Here is a 24,048-nt window from a genome sequence, read left to right as displayed (position 1 = left end):
TCTTGGCTCCTGGGCACTGAAGTCTCACTCTCTTAATACGCACTATGGTTATGCAAAGGCAGAAATAAACACAGATTTGCATCTAAGAACCGGGAAGGAGTGGGTTCACAGACCTCTTCACACATAAGCAATTCAGTCAATATTGCAGTGAGAAGAGAACAGGCTTTGCTGTTGGAAACACTTGGCTGAAGCCTACCTGTGGAGGTTGCCAACGTACTGTGCTGGCTCACAGTCAAGAGATTTTACATTGCTGTACTTCACCTGGGACTAAGGAATACTGCGCAGAAAGAGATGGAGCAAGTGTTCTGATTCTGCTCCCGTTCCACAGAAGCAAAGGCCACTTTCACAGCCAGGCTCTCTTGGCATCATACAGACAGGCCAAAAGAGTAAGAATGGTACGAAGGATATTTTCAGTTTCAACATCAGGCTCCCAGAGCACTGGTCACTGCCTGCTACATTGATCCCTGCAGTCACCACTACAGGGAATAGTTTAAGTGCACTCTTTGCTCAAAAAAAATCACATCTCTACAGACCTTCAAGGTCTCTACCAGCAGACCTTACAGAGATCAACATGAGTATATTGAAAACATGCACAGGCAACGTAGAGATGCTGGGCAAGGCTTAGAAGTATGGCTCTAAACTACACTTGAAAAACCCTCACAAATATCCTTTGTATCCAAGATCATAAAGGCTATACAAAATGCATTGATAAGTAGGGGCTCTTATGCCACCTGTGGCCTCACGTGTTTTCTGCTTTACTGACTTACCAATGAAAACTATAAAATTATTAAACAATGTCAAGAAGCTCAGCTTCCTTCTCAAGCCTACAAATTATTGATAATCCACGGCAAGCGTGAAAGTATTTCAACCAGGTTAAGCAAACAGCATATGGATTATCCATTACATATTCAACCAAGTACATCTCTAACTAAATACTTAACTATTCTGATACTTCAGGTACTGCAGCTCTGTCCGCAGACGCACACACCCTCCTCCCATAATCCACATTTAGCCATTGCCAAGGATAAGCTACGTTCCTCAAGGAAATGAGCTGGTGGCTATTTTACTTTGCAGAAGGTGAAATACTTCTGCTTCTGCCTCTTCAATCCTCTGAGCAATGCAGCTCCTCTTTACTTCCAGCAGCAGAGCTTCATCCCTCTTTGTGGCCCAAGAATCCAGCAGCTCAGAAGAGGGCTGAGCTCCCCACGCATGTTTGATGTTTGCTGTCTGTTACAGAAATTCAAAACAAAGGCAGAGCGTCAGTGGACAGCAGCAAGGGATTGCTATGCCACCACTAAGGCAGCCTAATCCCATGGGCAAAAAAACAGGGCAGGATCTATTGCCAGCACTATACGCTGACTCAGTGACTCTAGAATATGTGGCAAGCTACATAGTGCACATTGATAGCATATTCAGGCCTTTGCAAAGCTCTCTGTATCTGAATTTCAAAATAATGCAAATGATCCACCCATAATTACACCAAAACAACTCCATTAATAATTTTAAACTCTAAGCATCACAGTCTAAAAATTCAGCAACAGCTTGAGGAAAACACTCTGTTCAGAAGACATCCTGCTTATTTTAACTCTTTGTTTATTTACTACTATAAACCAGTACACATGAAGAGAACCAGCTGCCTTACTCTCTTGCTGGTAAATTGCTTCCTAAGATCACAGATCTTGGCTGTATTACAACATTTTCCCTGGAAACCTTTTGTGATGAACAGAAAAGCTCTAACAAATGAATTCATAAGAAACAAAAATCCTCCGTTTGTGTAAGTACCTGCTGAGAAAAATAAGGAAACAAGTCTACACATGTGAATTAGTCAAGCACTTTGGTCTGCTTATTGGCCTTCTGGTGACTTCTTTTTAATGACCTGCAGCTCAACAGCAGACATTTGTGTGTGTGTTTTACCAAGGCACCAAAGATGAGAGACAACTTGTCTCGCCACATTTTGTAACCTCATATCCTATCCGCTACAGGGAAACAGAAACTGCAATACAGGCTAAGATCTGTTACCTGTATTAACAAGGTCTGAAGGTTGCTGCAGATTCACCAAAGCTTGCTTGATCTCACACAGAGTCTTGGCAAGGGGGGAAGCTGCTATCAGGCCCTCCACCTCCAACTCCGTCAGATAAGCCAACTGGAGATCTAAACGCGAAGAAAGCGGGGGGGGGGGGGGGGCACTTTTAAGCGTAAAGGAAGAGGTGGCTCTTCATGGCTGGATGACTGCAACATACATACTGCCACCAGGAAATACTGTGTTGAGCAGAGAGAATCCCTTCCCAGAGCCTGTGAAGATCACAGAACTGATGGTACAGAATTTTCCTGACCTCCTCACATTAGCATTTAATTAGTAGAGTGACACCTAATCTCTTCCCTACAGGTAGTCACCTAAGATATAGCTGTAAAGGGTCTGTGGGGACAAAAGCTCCTTGACTTCACTCTTACAGAAGAATAGAGGAGGCAGAAGTGGCTTTCCTGAACTGGAAAAATTTCAATTGTCCACCTCAGCAAAAAAAAAATTATGTGAAAGTAAGAAATAGCATAAACGGGAAAAAGTAATTATACATTCGCTCTGTTAGCCAACATATATACTCTCTCTTAACCTTGACTTCACTGACTCAGCCTTCTACCGTGATTGCTGAAAAGTACCCATGGCACCCACAACTACGTCACTGCCCTTACCATGTTCTTCATGTCCAGGGAAGCTGAAAAGAGCATCTCTCCTACTGAAGAGCTCATATTGCTGTGGCAGCTCATGATCCTGTGGGATAAAAAGGGCCCAAGAGTTAAAGAAATGGGCAAGTGGAAAAACTAGCAGAAAGGTGAGAGATAGCCCAGCAACAGACACCTGCAGCTCACCTGCCCTTTGACTTCTGATTTACTTCCACTGGCTAGGCTGTCCAGTGAGGGTACAACTGTCACCACATTCTGTCCTTGGACCTTCTGCTCCATGTCTCGTTTCACAGCTACATTCTTGTACAGAGCATTCCCAAGCAGCGTTTCCAGAGCTTTCATTAACTGTGTTGCCTCTTGCCACGGAGCACCTAATGAACCTAACAAGCAATTTAAATGGACTTCTACAGAACCACATGAAGAACTGTAATGATCTCCAGAGTAAAACCAAGAGCAGGAACCTTTCTTTGGAAATTCCACAAGATGGTTCCAAGATGCCTCATGCTGTAACATTTCCAAATAACTCTGTGCTTACCTGTTCCTAAGCTGACAGACCTGTGTTCTCATGGAACTCACATGAAGACAGGCTGTCAGCTCTTACAGAACTACAAGAAGACTAGAAGACACGATCTTGTGGGATCTTTTCTCATGTGTACAAGCCATGCTTTTTTTTAACTGGTCCACTGATGCTACCCTTACACTCCGCTTCTCTCTTGCTCTGCACTCTGGTTCTCTCACCTGCTTGGAAGTTGTTGCTACAGCATTCATCACATTGTTCAACGCCCACTGCTGCCCGGCTGCTGTCAGCAGGTTTATGCCCACAAATCCTTTGCCTGGCAAAGATTTTCAGGCCTTCAGAGTCCAGTGCTTGCACCACATCCTGTTTGCAGATAGCAGCGGTATTATATTCTGAAAACCTCACAATTCACCCATTCCACACTCTGCCTCTCATATCAAAACAGAGACTAGTGTAACTATTTCATGCCAAAATAAGGTATCAAAAAGAGTAAGACCTATCCCTCAGTAAATTGCCACTTCAGGGGAATCACTTATCTTACAGATTTCACAGTTACAAGACTTCCTTCCCTCAACTGTTTCTTCACACTGACCATGAGACTTTGAATCTGCTGGCTGATTCTGTTGTAAAACACCAACACATCCATCCTGTGCTTTGCCAGCTGAGATGCCAGGTGCAAATTCTGATCTTCCAGCTTATCGTACAGGGTGCGAACACTGAAATCCTCCAGAACCCTCAGTGCAAAATGCTCTTCTGAAACACAAGGTAAGTTTCACACTTAACCGCTGGCCAGAAGTCTATTCTAATTTATTTCCCAGAAGGGGCACTGCCTGTCCATAGGATGCAAAAGCATTTTGTGTACTGTGAAGAAGGAAAATGGTTGAGGCAAGAGATGTAAGAGAAGGTCTTGTTCCTTAGTGAGGGGGAAGATGACAGAGCATTACTATCAACTCCTAACTCGCCCAGTAAACTGTCAGGGTGCTACTTGTCTGTAAGCAGTTCTCGGCATCACTAGATGGTGCCATCTGCTGGGTTCTGGACTTACTCTACCCTGTGAACATCCTGAAATTCCCCAAAAGAGGTCATTCCCAGAAGGCGAAAAAGGCCCATGAGTCATGTGCCTTCAGAGAATAGAATGACCAACAGGAGAACCCAAGAAAATATTTTTGAAGATCTTCATTTTCTTCATTAGTCATTTGAACCCACTATTGTTTTAAAGGACGTTTCAGGGCCGGCCACTTACCTCCTAATTCCTAAGGAAGAAAACACTAACGCATTCCAACGACAGGAGGTTACACTCCCCAACTGGAGAGATAAAATGAACATAGCATAGAAGTGCGTGTGGTATGCACGCACATGCGTGCGCGTGTGTAAATGTGCGCAAACATGCGAGTGCGTAGCAGCCGAAGTGACTGCGTGACCTCAAGCGTGTGCATAAATTTCTGAGTGAGTAGGTACAAAATATCATAGTAGAGAGTTAACAGAAGACAACAGAATGGGGAGTAAGTAGGAAGAAGCCGATGGGAGAACACCTGGGGTTGGCACAACACTTCACCTGCATTATGCACAGCTCCTTTCTCTGTGAAGCCAGCATCTTCTCCAGAAGCATGAGGACCAACCGTCCGATAGAACTGAAGGCTAGATGGAATGACAGAAGGGCTGAAGAACATCTAATTTTTCTCAGTAAAATCAGATAGTCCATTATTACAAGCCTAGTTCAAGCAGAAGAAGAGGTTTCCTGTCTAGATTTTGACATCTAAACATGCAGGGGAAGCCTAGGTCAGGTAATTCAGACAATAATACCCTACGCAGATGACACAACAGAGCTGTTTTACACTATACTGGAAGAGAGCTGGAATACTGCTGGGGAGCTCCTGGGTAATATCAAGAAACTCCCTGTGCAGCTAGAAACTCAGCATACTGTAAAGCTGGCAAGAAGTCCAGCATCAGGGACTGAGTCAGTAATTGCAATAGGACATGCTTTTGTATTATCAAGGTCTGAGCTCCTGATACCTACCATGAAAAGGTGGTTTACCTGTCTTTAAGGAGGACGTACTCTGGTGGGATGTGCGGCTCGCCCAGGCTCCTCCATCGTGGCTTCCAGCTCTTCAGGGGGCTAATGATAGCGACAGCAGGCTGAAGCACTACAGCCAGGGTTGTCAGCACCACAATCAGGAAGCCCAGAACAAAAAGGACCACTGGGGAAACCAAGAGGGATGGCAAGAAGTAAGAAACATAGGAAGCAGTGTGTATCAATATCACAGTCTCCCTTTTACACTTTACTAAAGGCTCTCCCTCCCACACAAAACCAGTATTTAGCAACTTTCGTATTCATTACACAGCCTTCTGCTTCTCCCCTTGCTGATCTGGTGCATGCAGGCAAGGAGGCAAAATGCTTTCAGCACTGGTAGCTGAACATGACAGAATCAAGGATCACGCTTGCAAGCCACACTTCCATTTCTATTGCTTTACTGTCCTCTCACTGATGGACAAAGCCACTGGTATGTGCGCAGCACTTACACAGAGGTATGGCTTTGAGGAAAGACCTTAACTGCCCTTGTGTTTAGCCTTTAGTGAACTTTTAAATTATGCATTTAATTTCACTTTAGTTTGTCACAGAAACACCCTGGCACCTGCTTTCAAGCCAAGGAAAACAAAGCCCTCAATTACTTGAATTCTTCAAGCAGGATGTGGAAAGAAACACAACTGCTCCTTCCCTCTCTTTCCCCCTTCAGCTCCTACACAGGCAGGTTCTTGGCTAGAGAGCAGTGAACTTTGGGAAGGGAATCTCCACAGGAGAAAAGGATTAAAGCTGACAAAGCCAGTGGCTTTATGGTATTAAAAAAAAACAACCCAAATGCTTGTTTAAACACACCTGAAGAGGTACAAGAAAGGTCATGGCTAAGCATCAAGGTTCAAGGTAGGTATCAGTGTTTTGGCTGTACCTGTGATAGCAGCCCAGTTAGGAGCCAAGTTCAGATCCCGTTGCTTCAAAACGCCATGTCTGGCCAGCTGGAACAGAGAAGAGGGCTGGAAGGATACACCTCTGGGGTCACAGCCCACATTTGCTTCATTCACAGTCACAATCAGGAAGTGTTCCTCAACGGTCCTATCCCTGAAAACATATGTCCCAGACTCCAGGAAAACATGGGCAAACCTAGAAGGGAGAAGTAAGGAAGGTGCTGGTTGATCCAAGCTTTCTTTAGCCTCCAGCTGTGATGATGGTTAAATACGTGGACTTGAACACACCAAATTTTGGCATTTTCACATACTGCGCGCTTCCAAGGACCTACTGATTCTGTGAAAGACTCGCTCTCAGGTCCTGCCCATAACACATGCACTGTTAATCACGCCAGATATTACCAGGAGATGTTGAGGTGAGTCTCCTGGACAAGGTGGTCTAGCCTTCGGAAGGGTCCAAAATCCCAGCTTGGGTTGCTGTTATATAGATGCTGCTTCTGATAAACAGGGTAATAGCTGGATGCACGATCTGGGAACAGTTCATCACAGTGTCAGCAACTTTGACCCACTTTGGTTAGGATAGCTGACACTGGTCTGGCAAAGAACTACATAGCCGCATTTCTTTTACAGGGCTATGCAGCATCAACTCATTTAATTGAGGTATGCAGTACTGCCCAAGAAAGGCTTACACTTTCTAACAGAGGAAAAATTTTACCTCTATTCTACAGAAATCCAGTCTAAAAGTAAAAAACACCAGGTAAGTCACTGGCAGAGCCTAGACTAAAGTTCTGGAATCCCCTGAGGGCAAGTGAGACACGGAGGTGAAGAAGAGTGCTCATACATGCGGTACTACCAAATGTGGAGTCATTGCTCTAAACAGGTCTAGACACATATATCCGCAAAGAGCACACAGACCCAAAACCACTCACTATGGGAACTGATGCTAAGCTGGAAAAGGATCATGTCTCCTGCTTCCAAACATACTACTGGGTTAGGAACAAGGGGCAAGGCATGGATATCTTCGGAAGAAGTCCTCTGGACTCGATGACCTTTCTGCAGCAACTGACGTGATGAAAAATCTCCTGCCACAGGCAACAGAACAAAACAAAATTAATTCTGCAAGAAGAGCTGCATGTGAAAACACCTAACCCTTGGCAATGAAGGACTATTTATTTTGTGTCTGTGGGTAATTATAGCTCACAAGGCCAAATTCTGCTCTCGGTCACACTACCATAAATGAGGAGCAACTGGAATTAGGAGCCAGCATGCACTTGCCAACAGATTTGCCTCCAAATTGAGTTTCCTTCTAGTTCCTTGGAAGGCCAAAATCATCCTACAATCTTTGTCTTGTTCCCAGGGAGCTAACTGTGCAGCCAGTGCAGGTCCCCATTGTTTACTCCCAGATAGCACGAGATCTTTCCCTACTTTCTAAATAGTTTGAAGTGTCTGACAATCAACTCCCTCTGTGCCAACCTGCTGTCTGCTTGCTGTTCCCACTGGAAAGGAAATGAATGGCTTAGCCTGGCTGGAACTTAGGTTCACTCTCAGGGGCTCGCAAGCCTTACCCGTGAGAAATGCATCCAGAACATCTGTGCTGGAGACAATGAAACCTAGCACTCCACTGGGACCAAACAGAACCAAATGCACTCGCTGGCTTTTCTGCACATGTTCATCTGGGCCCAGAACGTTTGCCACTTCCTATTAAAAGCAGAGGAGGACACTGATCACTGATACAATCAACCCTGGACTCAGACCCTGGTTTGTGATCAACCTTACCTTCAGCTGTACAAGACTGCTCTAGTGAGGTTTTATCCCCACCATTCAGGAACTATCATTTCTCAGTCATACACCAACCTGCTGCCTGATCAGTACTCTGGGCAATGAGACATATTGAGTCTCTCCTCTCTGCTCACAGTTTTGTACCCTTCTGTAACCTCAGCCCCCAAGAGTCCCTTTACCTAACTGTAGTCTATAAGGGCTCTCTCCAGACTTGCATGCTAGGAAAGCATTCCCCCACTCCATACTTACCCTCACTTCTCCTTCGTTTATCCTCAGAAGCAGCTCTCTATTGATACCAAATCCCAAGGAGATCCGTGGGGCTCTCTGCAAACACAGTTGGTCACAGAGCTCCTCAGAAGAGACGTACTGCTTGCAGTGACATCTATAAAGCAGACAAAAGGTCTCGATCACTCGTGACCTCTGAGCAAACAGCTACAACATACTGATGGTCAGGCTAGCCCCAGTATCTTACAATCTACACAATGAGTGGGCCTACTCTATATCCATGTAAAACAGGATAGAGCAAACTCACAGACCATCTCATCCAGTACTCTGTCTGCTATTCCGTGCATGGGAAAGGCCAAAATGCAATACTCCGCTCTGTAACAGGCTTCTGTTGGTGTCTAATAGAGATGAACTTCGGTCCTATAACAGAGTATTATGCATCCCCTCCCTAAAGTTCTGCTTTAAGAAAATGGGTGAAAGCAACAGCATACCATTTTAACACACTAGATTTCTGTGCAATTCATGTTGGGAGAAGATTTTGCAATACAGAAGTTTGTTCACAAAGAGAAAAAAGTAGTATCATATGACAAGAACTAGCTTCAATGTTTTAGTCAGCATTGAAGGTGGGGGGCGCAGGAATGAGGATCCATTTCCTCAATTCTGGTCTAAATCTAAATAGAGGGATCATCCGCTTTAGGGAGGGCTCAACTTCAGGTACACAGAAAAGGTCTACCTCAGAAAACGTGAGCTCTGTTCACGCTCACGTTGTCACTCAGTGTTCATTCTGGTGTCTCTACCCAAGCATACAAAATCACTAGGTAATGGTGAAAACACAGACATACTCTCCAGGTAGAGGAATGAGGACAATGAATGTGGACTGAAGGCTGGTTATCTCCACAGAAAGGAACTCCAGCAATGGAAAATTTCTCAAAAACACCTCCCACAGCCCTACCCTGGAATGACTTCATGGGATCAGTAATTTGGCCCGTCAGAACTAATTGTGAAGTACTTCTTAATGAGAGGCTGGGCTGAGACTTACATGCCCAGCTCTGCATTAATCTCTCCACCTGCAGGCCCACAAGAAGGAGAGCAGTCATATTGCTCAGGAAAAACACACTGGCGCGTAGATGCTAGACGGACCTCTCCAGGAGCACAGAGCTCATCCACCTGAAAGAACAACACTCATCCAATGTGTGAAACCAGACAAGCTCTAGCACTTCAACCAAGATGCAGCAGACAAAATTATCTTCCTACCCCACCCACGCTGCTGACATTCAACGTAAAGGTAATCCAAGGTCTGTTAAAAGACAACTTGGAAAGTGTGGAACAAAGATCACAACACTTTCACTTCCCATCCAAATTCCTCAAGCCAGTCTAATGAAGAACTCCATACAGAGGCTTATATTCCTGCATCTATCATCTGAGACACTTGGCTGCTCCCCATTGCTGTAGTATGGAAGTATCTTTTGCCTCCAGCCCTTATGAATTTCGCTTCACAAGATTCTGGTAAGGAAGACAATGCCAATGTCCTACAAGGAAGGGGCAAGGGTCTCAAACAAAACAGCTAAAGGACTTGCTTATGTCTGCAGAAGCCCAGAGAACTAAGCTCAGATTGCGTGCACGTACACACCCTGAGAGAGGGCCTAAAGCACTGAACTACTTTCCTTCTCCTGCCTGTCATGCAACAACTTTGTTCCGAAGCCAAACTTTACCTGAGGTCGGCAGTCCTGATTGCTGTTGCTGTCAGGGTCTTTCTTGCCTCTCTCATCATAGTATATGTAACCTGCCCGGCAGATACAGGAGGCATCCGACTGCTGGAAAGCCCGGTTCAACCCATGGCAGGTACAGCTGGCAGCACCTTAGAGAAAAGGTTGGATTTAGAGTAGTAGTCACGGTAGGGAATATAGTTTGCAAAAACTGTGCTCACCAAAAAGGAACAGTTCCTGTGTTGAATAATACTCTTTGGCCAAATCACACTGCTCATTTTAGTGACACTCCTGGAGTCTGCTGCCCCACTAGCACAGCAGAGCAGAGCCAACAGAAAAGCCAGCTGGAGCCAGCCTGCCTTTTCCTCCACCAACACAATCATTAGATCATTTCCTGAAGTGCCTATTTAACAAGAGATGCGAAAAGGCCCAGCTGGTCATTTGCCACAGTGGCATTTTGACAAGCCCTCCATTAACTTGTACATTAAGCCACCGGATAGGGTAAGGACCCAGTCAATCAAGGCTGCCAAGCCCCTCTCTTGAGCCTCAACACTCTCAAATCCACTTAATTTGAAATGCTGGTACAGTACCGCACAGTACACTGAATAAAGCATATGCACTCTCTGCTGTGCTTCGCCACCTACATTCCAGTTTTCTAGCCTTTTCCCACTTTATCATAGCCCAAGCTGGACATGGTTACAGTGCCCAGTTTTGGCTCAAAAGCACACCTACATTTAATGCAAGCTCCCCAATTCAGGGTAAAAGTACTCTTGGTGAAAATCCACTGCTTTCAAAGCAATGATAGAGCAAGAATTAGTAGGGCTGCTCATCTCATCTCTTCCTTCCTTTGAAGATGAGATCAAATCCCCTCGGCTAACAGAGCGCAAGAAAACAAAACACAGTTTTGAAAATTGAATGCTCCTTCTGGGTGGGACAGAGAAAGAGCAGCCAGGCATTGATAGCACACACAGCATCACGAGGATCCCAGGGCTTGTGGTCTGTCATGAAACCATATGGGGGAATCACATTTCTAGGTGATTTCCTTTTTAGTCTTTCTCATAACAGAGGTGAAAAGTTTCCCTCACAAACAGCAACTCACCAGGCTGAGAGGAAGAAGAGCTGCCACAGGGGAAACAGGCAGCCTGAGCAGGAAGGTGATTGAAGGTGTTGGCAGGACAGGCCTGGCAATCCTCTATACGCTTTGCAAAGTTGCTGCTCCCATGGGTCCCCGGGGGACAGGGCAGAGGGACAGATGCCAGGGGAGGGCAGTAATAGCCACTGGGGCATGGCTTCTTGTGGTAACTCTCACTGCCTAGAGAAAGTGACAGGCTGTTAGACACAGACACTGCTTAAGGACCCAAGCAAGTGCTAAGAGATAGGCAGAGAGCACTTATTTATTCCAGCAATACATGTACACACACCTACATATATGTCCATAAATACAAATATATATAAATACACACGTATGCATATATAAAGTTAGTCAACATTAAACATTTTTCAATTTATTTTACTTATATTTAAATACAAATCTTGATTCCTTTGTCCCAGTTATTTCACTGGACAAATCCAGTGGCAAGAGTGGGTAGACATGATCTCCTCCACAGTATATGGCAGGAGCTAACACGTCAGTGAGCTCAACATAGGATCCCAGCCAACAGAGACTTTCAAATGCTTGTAAAGCTATTCCTCCCGCATCCTAACCCAGCAGGTTGCAAGCAGCAGTGGCTGTCGCACAGCAAACTTTGAACCCCTAGGTTCACTCTTCTACTTCTTGTAATACGTTAACTCTGAGCCTCTCAGCTAAGCCACAAAATTAGAGAAAACATGGCTCGCAAGGGCTTGACAGGTCATCCCCTGAGAGACAGGACACCAATATCCAAACCACTCTTGACCCATTTCTCTAAACTCTTCTAACAACCCACCACAAACAAATACTCCACAAACTAATGTGACAGCCCACACCAGGGATTTGTAACTGTAGAGCATTAAGAACTTTGCCCACGTAGAACTTAAAACTTTCTCGTTACAATTTAAGATGCTACTTCTTGCCCCACTCCTCCACGGCAGCTCCATTTACCTTGTGGGCAGATGAAGCCTGCTGGGCAGGGCTGACAGGGTGCCATGATGAGAGAGTCACTACGATAGGTGCCTCCATCGCAGATTCTACAGAATTTCTCAAATGAATCCCTTAGACCAGGCAAGCTGAGGGCCATGTACCCTCCTTCACAAGGCAGTGGATGAGCACTGCCTGGGGGACAGTAGTAGGGAAACACACACCTGGAAGGCAAAACAAGGCAGAAAGCGGGAATAAAGTCTCTGGAAATGTTTTGATTTCTGGATTCAGTGACCAGTGCAAACTGAAGGCAAAATTAAAAATGGTTCTCATCTGGTCCTAAGCTCAAGCTAACTAGTAGAAATCATAAATCACCCTCAGTCTTAGCAGTCACCAAATCCGTAACTGTAATTACAAAGATACCTTAGCTTTTGCACAATGCACAAAGACCGTGCTTGAAGCATTAACTCAGGTTTTATCACAGGCACACTTCCCAATATTCAGATTTTTTAAAAACTTAAAGCTGGCTGCACCAAACATACTAGGTACTCACAGCTGCTCAGGGCTATTATATGTCAACGATCCTTCGGGACAGTAATACCCAGCAGGGCACACGGATGGCACAGCTGTGCGAGCACCACAGTATAGGCCAGGCTTGCAAGGCTTAGGATTTACTGAACCTGGAGGAAAAAAGGGGAAAGAGTGATTGATTATGTGACTTTCCCAGAACAAGAGTGTGTGTGTTGGGGAGACAGTGAGTAAGGGTCCTTATTAAGTGTGACTGTCCCTAAACACTGCACTTTTCCTCTTGCTCACAGAAGGGCCAGATGTGTTGGGAACCAGTTTGCTATTTAGCATGGAATGCTAACACCTGAATGCCTAGCCCTAGATGATGAAAGATATCTGCTTCTTTTCTAGGACCAGACCACTTCCTTTGGGAACCTCAGCTAAAGGAGAACAGGAAGGGAGAGCTGAGAAACAGGACATGAGAATTCAAAGGCCAAAAGCCAGGAAAAGGATTCAGGGTAATAAATCCACTTCTAAAGCCACTCCATCAGTGACCATATCCTAGGAGGGCTACTGCAAAAACGTGTCTAGTCACTGCTAAATGCTGCGGCTGTGCCTGCAGTGCACGGTTCAGCCATCTAGACTCAGAAATGGCTGCAAATAAAGAAAACAAAAGGAGCACGGTCATGTCACCTGCTGGGCATTCATAGCCAGGTTTACAAGGTACCCCTTGGGTGTTAGGCAGCCCTGTCTGTGCTGGATCCGGGCAATAGTATCCAGGTGAGCAGGGATCACACTCTTGCAATGATTTTGCACCAGGCTGGATCCTGGAAGTGCCAGCTGGACAAAGGAAAGCATCCCCTTTACCAGGGCACCAGTATCCAGGGGGGCATGGATAATCCTCAAACCTGGTCAGACCTGTTAGGAAGAGAAATGAATGAAGAAAGGGAGGCTGAATGGCCAGGAAGGGTTTCAGAGAAGGGCTCTTAGCTTGCTGCGAACATGAATTACCTCTCCCTTTCCCCATCTCATCTCAGGAAGTTTTGTTATCAGCTCTAGGGGTGAGAAAGGGCTCGCTTTCACCCGGCACTTACCTGATAAAGGGCAGTGATAGCCTGGAGGACATGGCTGGCAATCCGTCAGGCTCTGAGCTCCTGGGTGCTTGCGGTAAGTTTGCGGAGGGCATTTCTGAGGTGCCAGGAGACTGCTGTGGTCGCTGCCATTGCCTCTGAAGCAATAGTGTCCTGATGGACACAGGTAGGCCTCTGAATCCCCTAACAAGCAGAAAGCAGGGCTTTAAAGAGTCATCTTTTCCTTGTAATTGGAACACCTTTCTTCTGTGTCCTCCTTGGGTCCTTGCTAAGCTACTGCACACATGTGTACAACCCACCTCCACAATCCAAGCCTCTCTTCTCACAGATAGCACACAGGGATATTTGGAGACTGGTTGTGATCCCAGGCTCTCCTACATTTCCAATGTTTGCTGGAACACCACGTTATATTAACAGTGTTAAATGTCTCTCTTCTCTGCAGACACTAGAACTCATAACTAGAGCGTGTGTCCTACTGCAAGGACTGTTCCACAATGGTATCTGGTATCAAAGCTAGCCTCACCAGACTCAGGGATACATACAACTCCCTTGAAAAGCAACTTCCACTCCCTCCCCTCACTCTTTACCCCCAAGTTCCAACCTGCTTTGCACCAGTGGCCTGGTGGACAGGGCAGGCAGTCTTCTCTCTTTGCAGCCCCTGGAACATCTCTAATAGTATTGGCAGGACACGGTATAGGTACCTCAGATCCCTCCAGACAGTAGAAACCTACAAAAATGGACAGGAAAGAGATGAATGTAAAATATGAAAGCCCTCCAATGGCAAAAATTACTCAGCAAGACCCTTCTGTTGTTGTAGAATAAACATCTACACAGCTGTTGGGATGCTGCTTTGCATGTAGAGAGCCAAACCAACAGCCTTCAAACTTTGCTGGACTAGCAGTCTAGCACCATAAAATCAAGGTGGCCTTTTTGGTCAGGCACACCTCTTTGTCTGAAGATATAAAACCAGAGGAAACCAATGAGCAATGACAACTTCAAAGAAGTGACCATAATATATTACACAAGATAACAGATGCTCTCCAGTTGTTTAGAAGCAAGTCAATATTCTATACTTTAAATACTATCGAGATTCTCACTTACCTGCAGGACACAGCCCTGCACACACCTGACCCCAGCGGCACCCAGACGGGACACGCCAGGAAAAGCTGTGGCCCTGTGGAGTAGATTGAGAGCTCCCAGACAGGCAGAAGTATCCAGCAGCACACTTCCCCTCCAGCTGTCCATGCCTGGAGCAGAGAGGACAGTCAGAATTTATATACGACGTACTACTAACGATTTGGTGCAGAAGCAGAGCAAGTATTGATGCAATGAACTCTGTGAAGTCTGCAACAGAAAATAAGAACTTCTTACACTGATATGAGAGAGAAAATAGACCCATTTTTTCCACTTATAAAAACATGCAGATTACTAGAGCGAGCCAGGCACTTTTGAGTTCAAATTCCATGAACACGGGCAAATTGCTTCAGATGAAATTGTGGATGACTTTCCACTGGGCTGGACTTTCTGGATTACTTCCACATTTTCACAAATGCTACCCACTGTCTCTTTCAGATGCTTCTTTGTATCGTGACAATAACGTCAGACTGCTTTGAGATGCCTCCCAAAATTCACAGATGCAACACCTCTGTAACCAAAAGCTGTATCTAAGATTATATTTCTTTCCTTGAATGAGAGAGTTGTGGTAGAAAAGCTGGGAGGAGCTTAGCATCGATTTATCAGCACAAAACAAGGATGCCAAACTGCTTAAGACAAAGTGAAAAAATGCCAGATTGAAATGAATCATAACCTGCAGTAGTGACCAGGTAAGCAAGGCAGGCATTCCTTCTCATTCCAGAGGCCAGTCATATTTGCAGGAGTGAAGGTGCCTTCAGGACACGTGAGAGGAACCCGTGTGCCTGAAAGGGAGACCGCAGAGACAATAAAAAACCCTAGGAAGACTGCTGTGATCTGACAAGACTCTAGAAGCGTATCAGAGCATAAAAAATGACTCCCAGAAAGCAAGGCAGCAACTATGCCATATTTGCTCATTGCCACCTCCTCATCACCTGGCCTACAGGAAGACACACGTTAGGTTTGTACAACTCTAGGATCACAGTGAGGCACACAACATTTGAATCCTTGGCATAGCAGGTATGCAAGTTTCAGTGGACCTGTAGGACAGTAAGAATGTGGTGGGCAGTGCCTGGGGTCTCCTGCTACCAGCTCCTGGCAGTAGAATCCTCTCTGGCATGGAATGCAGAATGCAGAGCCCCTGGCTGGCTGGTATTCCCCAGCAGGGCATGGTGTTGGGTGGGCTGTCCCTGACTGGCAGAAGTGACCCTGGCAATGACAGAGAAAGAAGAGGATTGCATGGAGATGTTGGCAAACTTAGGGTCTGTGTAAAGGGTGAATCCCAGAATTACCAAAGCCTAGGGCAACACTCCATGTGCATGTAATCAACATTTCAATCAGGCACATGTGACCCTTTGCCACTGTGGAAAATGGACACCTCCTGCCCAGAACTAAGACCCACCCCTTTCACTGCCCAGCTATCACTAAGCAGTACCTTAGGGCAGAGGAATGCTGTGGGGCTGACGGAGCTGAAGTTTGCTGGGCAGTAAAACCCCTCAGTACAAGGTCCTGTTGGAGAACTCAAACCAATGCTAGCACAGAAAGACCCAGGATAGCATGGCACACAGCTCTCCGGGGAGGTACCACCTGAAGAGGAAACCAAAAGTCAAGGCCAGCGAGAGAGGGAGATGAAAGTACACCCAGTATAGTCACAGCATCATCAGCACTTACTTGAACTGATAACACATTGCCACCATCAGGCCTGGCTGAGGGTACCACTACCCCTCAGTGACCAAGGGGCACCCCCTCAGCATGGCTGCCAGCAATGAAGTCCCCCATCGCTGTGGACCACAGGAGAAACTTGTGGGTGAAGTCACACTCACCTGTGGCATTGTTCAGGGTCCCCACTGGGCAGGCAATTGGGAAATGAGTACCCTCTGGACAATAGTGCCCAAGTGGGCAGGGCCCACTAAGCGGGAACGCAGGTGTCCCACGTGGAATAGCATCAGTGGCTCCTCCTTCACAGTAGTACCCGGCTGAACACAGACCTGCCATGGGAAAACAGAGGGTGGCAATTGCCAGCCCATGGTACCATGGTCAGTGAAGAGGCACCTCCTCTAACCCTCAGAAGTAGACAGATAACTCAGAGAACATAAGCTGGAAGGCCATCCTTGTCCTGTTTTATCACTGCCGATATCCTGGGCCGTTCACCTTTTGTTTGCCTTCCCTCCTTCTCATCAATCTTTGGCCTCTATCACTTCCTTCCTTTACTTGCACTGACCTCATCTAGCATTTGCTTACCTTTTCAATTCTCTAACTGGTTCCTCATATTTTGTTTTCTGTGGAAGGAGTTCTGCCTGTCGTCTTCTCACGTGTCCAACCTTTGCATTTTGGCCCAGTGACAATTACTCTGTGCTTAAACAGGAGGGGAAGGATTTAGGAGGACAGAAACAAGAGCAATAAAAGGGTTAAAAGCAAAGAAAGAGAAAGCAGAAAAAACTAAGGGAGACAAGGAAAGTAATGCCCTAACATAAAAATAACATCCAAGACAAATGCTCCGTTAAAAGAATGAAACGGAGAAAAGAAATGACTGATAGGCACAGACCTAGGGAAGAAGGGTGCCCTCCAATAGCCTTTATGACCTCTGTTCACTGAGATATATTTTCTACCTCCTTACATCCTCCAGCCCTGAGTCTCCAACCCCTCTGTTGCAGGTGGTCTGTTATTAACCAAAAACTCACCATCAGGTTCCCAGTTAGCATCTCCTCTGCAGTACCTCCCCACTGGGCACAGCCTGCAGGCAGTGGGGGCAAATGCCCCCTCCAAGGTGTTCAGTGTCCCCTCGGGGCACGGCAGGGGGACAGCCGTCTGAACTGGACAATAGTAACCTGTACATTGAGAGAGATGAATGAGACACTGCTCAAAAAAGGAAGGAGAAAGAGGTGGGAACACTGAGCTTGCCCTAACTAATAGCGTCCCCTGGAGTGAACCACTACTATGGCTCAGCCAGAAAGAGTTGTACAGGCATCCATCATATCTCTTCCCACTTGTATGTTAGGGGTTTTGCTGCACACCTGTATTGCTCACCTCTGGGGCAGCCGAGCGGCTCAACAGTGGCAGCACTGCTGCAGGCCGTACCAGCCGGGCAAGGGAGGCAGACACTTGCCCCAGGCACAGGGCTGAATGTGCCAGGCTCACAGGGCAGTTCTAGCCCAGTGCCCACAGGACAGTAGAAGCCGCTGGGACACCTGTATCCATAAATCCCATCAGAAGGGCAGGGAGCAGAGTTTCCTCCCAGGCAAACATAGCTGTAGAGAGAAAATCCAGACCTGAAACAGTGAGCTGACAGCCCTGTTTAGAGGCAATAGGTGGGGGAGGCACTAATCAAAAACCAACGGTCAGCACATTAACAAACCCTTGAAAATGCAGTTTGTTTCAATTTTGCTAACATGTTCTCCCCGTCATCTGGAATTTAGTGCCCACCTGAAAATCCCAGCAAATGGCTTTTTTTCACTAAGCTGACTGGAAAACGTTCTCATTCTGGAAGGAAAAGCCTCTGAAAACTAAAGGGTTTTTTACTTCAAAGCACAGGGCCCAAGCGTTCAGTTTCTGCTGTCTTTGCTTCGCCTCCTTTTGTCCCCGCTCTTCTTGTAGGCTTCTGTTTTCATGCCATCTAGTTGCAACATTGAATCTTCCCTTTACCACTTCCCTCCCAACACTCTGCCAACAAGTAAAGATGAAGAAATATAAAATCTATTACGGTAAGAGCTGAGCAACAAGGAAGCGAGAGCCATGGTCCCATTGCATGCTGTAGACAAGGATTCAAACGATGTAGTTTCTGAAGAAGAAACAATTCCTAGTCCTTAAGGCAAAATACTGAGTGCAAAAGGAGCAGCACTGAACAAGAGCACAGCAAAGCTGTGTTCTTTTGCCTGGAAGCAAGACCTATTTAGGACTGAACGGGCTACGAGAAGTGATGGATGCTACATGGTAGAGGTGTTGAAAAGCAGCCCGGGCAAAGCACAAATTGTACCCTGTTGGAGGCAAGAACTTCACAGATTTTGGAAGTTGAGAGTCATTTATAATCATGTAATATTCATTATCACTCAGCCCAGAAAACCTTAGCCAATACTGTTGTAGGCAGGCTATAAAATCTTTCTAGGGTTAAAGCAATTTTTGGGAAGGCTCTAAAATTCAACTGAGAAGTGGCAAATCCCTATTATTCCCAGGACTTCCGTTTCTGTGGCTAATTATTTTTAGTTATTCCAAATGCAGCCCTTGCTTGTATTCTGAGTTCAGCTTCAACTTCTAGCCAAATTTCGTTGTGGTTTTCTCCACTAGATTCAAGAGCCACCTGCTATCAGAAATCTTTCCCCACAAAATCTCATTACGCTACAGTGAAATCACTTCTAAAATTCTTTCACAGACAAAATAAACTGAGGTTCTTTAGCTTCTTGCTACGAGGCATACTCATGAGATGGACAAATACAGCTAACAGCACTTTTCTGCTTGCATTATGAAGGCTAGAAATGCTACCTTGTCTCTGGTTACTGCACCACCTTGTGGGAGAAGAGATAAAACACAGAAGAGGAAAAGGATGCCCAGGTCGAATTTTCAGCAAGTGTGATCACGAGGCTAAATAAGGGATTTGTAATACACTAAACCTACAGTGAAAATAGCGAAAAACCATGTATAAGGCTGGGACAGAATGTCAGGCAAACAAAGGGAAAAGGAATGGTTCTGAAACATCTACTGAGATCACCAAGTAGATGCTGTGTAGCTGACCGGAAGGGCTAAGAACAAAAGTTGTTGTCATTTAATCAATCTTGAGTATAAATATTTGCACACAAGGCATTCGACAAGAGACATTCAGGCCTGGTATCTTTTAGTTTGGATGTCCCTCTACTATAACCTATAGCAATCCTGACGGCTGTATTTTGCCACTAACAAGCAACTGTCTCACCGCACCCTGCGTTACACAGCGATGTCTGGGCCAGATCAGACAGTCCTGCCCCACTGCAATACCGTCCGGATGGGCAGGGCTGGCACTGTTCCTCTGCCTTCAGGCCCACAATGGTAGAGAAGGATCCAGGAGGACAGGGCACAGGATACCCTGTACCGCTGGGGCAGAAATGCCCTACAGGACAGATGTCATTACCAGGCAGACCAAGGCTGGAAGATTCCACCTGTACCACAAAAATACAGAGCAGAGAAAAAGTGTTCTTGAAAGAAGATTTAGCACAATGTACTACACAGCCAGGTTCTGGAAAGGGCACATAGGAGCTGAGTCCTACAAGTTTGCTGCCACTGAAGCTAAACAAAGTCCACGGCTGGCATAAAAAGGGCACTGGCTGCTGAGGCGTGGCTATCCTATCCCTGATGCCACCTTTTGGAGAAGATATTAGACAACATGCTCCAGTGCAACCTACAGAAACGGAGGTCTGGCTAGAATTTGCTAGTAGGCAGCAACATATTCCAGCAGACATTAAGAGCAGCACATCACTACATCTGAGGAGCTTTCAAGGGCAGCAGTAAAAGGCACGAGCAACCCCATAGAGAGCAGTAATGCTTGGAAAATGTTACACCAGAAGCTACGAGATTGTGACAGACTGTTCCTTGTCACTAGGTTTACTGTCCTGCTGCCTGGCACTCACTCACCCTGTGTTTGAAGGGGGCTGGGCTGATGGCTCCCTTGGCACAATGATAACCTGAACTGCAAAATCCAGAAGGCTGTGATAGACCTGGTGCTGAACAATACATGCCTAAAATGAACAGGAAAGCAATCTCAGTGTGAGGGCCTGCACAGAAGATCAGTGCAGGAGTCAATAACATGAAGGATTTTCCTGAACCTTCCCATGTATGACCCCTGGGTTTCTTGTGCCAAGTCCCTGCTTACCTGCTGGGCAGGGCTCACAGTCAGACTCGCTAGTGGTGCCAGTCCTGGGGCCAAAGGTACCCTTTGGACATGGATGCTCTGTACTGAAGTTGGTACCTGGCAGACAGAAGTACCCAGCAGGGCACAGCTCAGGAGCATGTGAACCTAGAATACAAAGAATAGCACCTTGCTCAGGAGATATTACAAGAGGTGACAGGCAATGTCGTTCTCTATCAATGTAGTCAGGCTTCCTCCCCCGTTAGTTCAGCCAGACGCAGGACATGGGATTCATTGCGCGTACTTCTGATTTAGTTGCTCAGATTCCCTTTGCAGTAATTGGAGAGAAACAGCACTTCCAGAGGAACTGCATTTCATCTCATCCTAAGGCAGACATCTAAAAATAAGAAAAATAAATTGCGCCTCCGAAGTGCCTCTCTCTCTCTCTTCATTGACTACAGAGGGAGTACAGAAAACTAGCTCAGATTCGGATGTCTACAAAGGAGCTGTCTACAGTCTTATTAGAGTAATCCCATCTAGGGAGTTCAAGCACACTCGTGCAGCTGTATTTTTTGCATTTTTTTGTTGCATGCATGAGCTACCACACAGGGATATCTTTGTTACTCATATCGTCCTGGGCATGGAGTTTCTTTCCCCAGATAGGAGAAAGATTTGGCTTCAGCCTACTTGTTCACCTACAGCCTCATATTCTTTGAAATGTGTTTTAACTTCCATTCTTGGCAGAAACTGATGCACCTGCCTGTCCAGTCCAATTCATGTAATACTGACTTAGTAGAACCTTAACAGAAGAAAGGAAACTACAGCATTCAAAATCCTTTTTTGTTCCACTAAGTCTAACAGGAAGACTCAGCCCTTAGTGACATGGAATCTCTTTTTATTGCAATACACAGCCCCATCCAGACTCCTCACTTTTGTTAGGCTGTTCACAGAAGAGTCCTGCTGGGCAGAGGTCACGAAAGTCCTTCCTCTCCTGTGACTGGTACGTCCCATGCTTACAGGGTATAAGAAAAGCAGATCCCATGGGGCAGTAAAAGGCTCGGGGACAGCGATAGGGAAAGGGAGTAACTGAAGTCTGGCCAGGTGGGCAGTAGTTGCCTGCAGAACATGGTCCTTCAGAAGTGGTTTTGCCCAGACTTGCAACAACAAAAGCAAAGCCTTTCCTTTTTCTTTGCCAGAACAAAGACAATAGAAACCCTTATCTGCTGGAATCATGAAATCCTTCATCATATACCTGTAAGGTGTGTCAGAAAGTACCTATTTGCTGAAGTTCAGCCTCAAACAAAGAACATCTTATCACACAGGAAAGTCAGTTCTTAATTATATGCCTGGGGGAAACATAGGCTTCCAATTAAAATGCTCAGGTGTGATTCTGAGTCTCTCAGTCATGGTTCCAGCTCTCCTATAAACTCATGTTAGCTCAGTCATCTCCTCCCTGTTGCTTCAGTTCTTCACCTGAGAAAAGAAAAGCCTCTTTGTCTCACAGAAGGTGATGGGTGAATCTGTCACTGTCAGTGTGACCGCAAATATTTCAGTGTTGGGGGCAGCAAGTAAACATCTTGTACAGACAGATGGTGAGAACCTCCGAGAAGGAGCAGCTGTCTCAGAGCAGAGACCCTGGCTGCTAGCCAGTACCAAGTGCCTGTTTGCCAGGATATTTTGCTTCCCCGAGAGGCCGAAAACATAAAAGACATCTAGAAGAGGTGGCTGAGCCAAGGAAGAAAGAAGGTGTAATAGCAAGCAAGAAGTGTTTATGGGTGACCGGAGACTGCTACCGAGAACACAACAGGAGTTTTGGAAGACAAATGATTCAGAGCATTTATACTTAGCGTACAGCCTGCAGAAACCATCGCTAACAAAAGATGATGTGTGACACTTATTGAGTTTGTTCCTATATTTGCTAAGGACAAGCTTGTAAGAAATAAAGCTGTAGTGAGTGTCTATCTTGACTCACATTACATAACCTCCCAGTTCCCAAATACACCAGCAGAAACTCACCATTGCAGAAGTATCCAGCTGGGCAGAGCTGACAGTCTGTTGACTGCCATTTCCCACTGTCAGAGTTGAAGCTTCCAGGGCTGCATGGAACTGGGGATTCAGAGCCTTCAGGACAGTAGAAGCCAGGGGGGCAGTGATTATGATCTGGCTGTGTGGATCCAAGACCACAGAAATACCCAGCGTAACATGTTCCTGCAAGAAAGAAAAGCTTCGGCATTTGTTTAAGCAACCAGGAAACATAAAAAAAATCCAAACTGGGAGACAAATAAGATGTTAGATGCATGCAATACACACCAGAAACACTGGCCAGGCCTTCTCCTTGGCAGAACTTCCCCCCAGGGCAGGGCAAACAGGCATTACGGTAAACCATCCCAGACTGAGGTAAAAACGTGCCAGTGGGACATAGCTCTGGCTTGCTGCTACCTGGTGGGCAGTAATGGCCTGCTGGGCAAAGGTTGCCTGCCTCATCGTTAACAGGATTGGGTATACGTGCCTTTGAAGTGCAGTAATACCCAGGCAAACAGGGACCACTTGGGGACGAGAGTCCTAAAGAAAAGAAGCATAAAGTGAAATAAGCCAGTGGCATTACATAAATCACAGCTTCTGGACTAAACAAACCAGACAAGCCTTGTCATCACAATGACTTCAGAGTCTACTGGCCTGTGACTAGCTCTGTTACTTAAAAGTTCAATCTACGATCTCCACATTTACTTACACAACTGATTACCAGACAGCAACAGGTCTAAACAGCTTTCTAGATCACCTTTACAGAAAGGGGCTGATTGGTACTAGTCTTTCCACTAAGAGACAACCAAGAATGAATGAGTCCTAGAACCCAAGCTGCTCAGCTTTTGGTTTCATCATCTCTGCTAAAACAAAAGCACCTTAATCTGCCTCTTCAATTAAACTTACAAAAGATAGTTTGTAAAAATCTTTAAAACTGAGCACAAAGAATCTCTACCCAAGGGGTCCCAGAGATCATTACAAATGCTACTTAAAAGTCATATGAACTGCATACAGAAGAACACTTGACCCATTGGTAGATCTTTTTGACTCTCCTAGATACAAAACAGCCTAGGATTGTATTTGATCCATACACGATTCCTACCTGCACTGGCACAAAATTTGCCTCCAGGACAAGGCTTGCATTCCCTGGGATTTCCCAGTCCAGTTTGGTTACTGTAGGTACCCTCTGGGCACGGGTACTGATTGGCAGCTTTTGTTCCCGACAGGCAGTAATATCCTGCTGGACATTCTATTGGTTTGACCACGCCACGTGAGAAGTGTTCTTGGAGATCACCTCGGTGGCCTTTTGGGGCACAGAACCTACCAAAAAAACCCCAAGTCTTGCCTCAGCCCATGCTCTCCCTCTGTTCTGCCAGAGACTAAAAAACTTTTTCTGTGCAACAGTGACATTCTAAGACTACACAGAAAACAGAAAACAAATTACTTGAAAAGAAACAACTGGAGAGCTAAGATGCAACCTGTCACGACCATTTTGTCCATCCCAGCAGACAGACCTACCAGGACGGATTTTCTACAATACATGGGTTGCAGTACAGAAAACG

The 24,048-nt window shown here is 45.9% G+C and overlaps 1 protein-coding gene across 1 annotated transcript in view; it reads right to left on the bottom strand.

The window, feature by feature from the left end:
* Positions 1-24,048, bottom strand: part of LOC128141191 (zonadhesin-like) — a 66,528-nt gene that overhangs the window by 4,467 nt on the left and 38,013 nt on the right. The window contains 35 exon segments of the mRNA XM_052785800.1: positions 197-267; positions 1,087-1,227; positions 2,057-2,151; positions 2,689-2,767; positions 2,866-3,059; positions 3,418-3,559; positions 3,789-3,949; positions 4,752-4,834; positions 5,232-5,394; positions 6,142-6,353; positions 6,560-6,686; positions 7,087-7,239; positions 7,723-7,855; positions 8,186-8,318; positions 9,201-9,328; positions 9,874-10,019; positions 10,967-11,179; positions 11,948-12,147; positions 12,477-12,603; positions 13,124-13,348; positions 13,525-13,704; positions 14,123-14,248; positions 14,623-14,768; positions 15,329-15,437; positions 15,693-15,861; positions 16,088-16,239; positions 16,476-16,640; positions 17,334-17,480; positions 17,680-17,900; positions 19,561-19,778; positions 20,251-20,354; positions 20,489-20,632; positions 22,481-22,672; positions 22,775-23,026; positions 23,589-23,806. Coding sequence (XP_052641760.1) covers positions 197-267; positions 1,087-1,227; positions 2,057-2,151; positions 2,689-2,767; positions 2,866-3,059; positions 3,418-3,559; positions 3,789-3,949; positions 4,752-4,834; positions 5,232-5,394; positions 6,142-6,353; positions 6,560-6,686; positions 7,087-7,239; positions 7,723-7,855; positions 8,186-8,318; positions 9,201-9,328; positions 9,874-10,019; positions 10,967-11,179; positions 11,948-12,147; positions 12,477-12,603; positions 13,124-13,348; positions 13,525-13,704; positions 14,123-14,248; positions 14,623-14,768; positions 15,329-15,437; positions 15,693-15,861; positions 16,088-16,239; positions 16,476-16,640; positions 17,334-17,480; positions 17,680-17,900; positions 19,561-19,778; positions 20,251-20,354; positions 20,489-20,632; positions 22,481-22,672; positions 22,775-23,026; positions 23,589-23,806 — 5,469 coding nt within the window.

Source organism: Harpia harpyja, chromosome 4 (assembly GCF_026419915.1).
Source record: "Harpia harpyja isolate bHarHar1 chromosome 4, bHarHar1 primary haplotype, whole genome shotgun sequence".
Taxonomy (NCBI): domain Eukaryota; kingdom Metazoa; phylum Chordata; class Aves; order Accipitriformes; family Accipitridae; genus Harpia; species Harpia harpyja.
The sequence above is the reverse complement of the archived record's forward strand: the minus strand, read 5'-3'. Positions and strand labels throughout refer to the sequence as shown.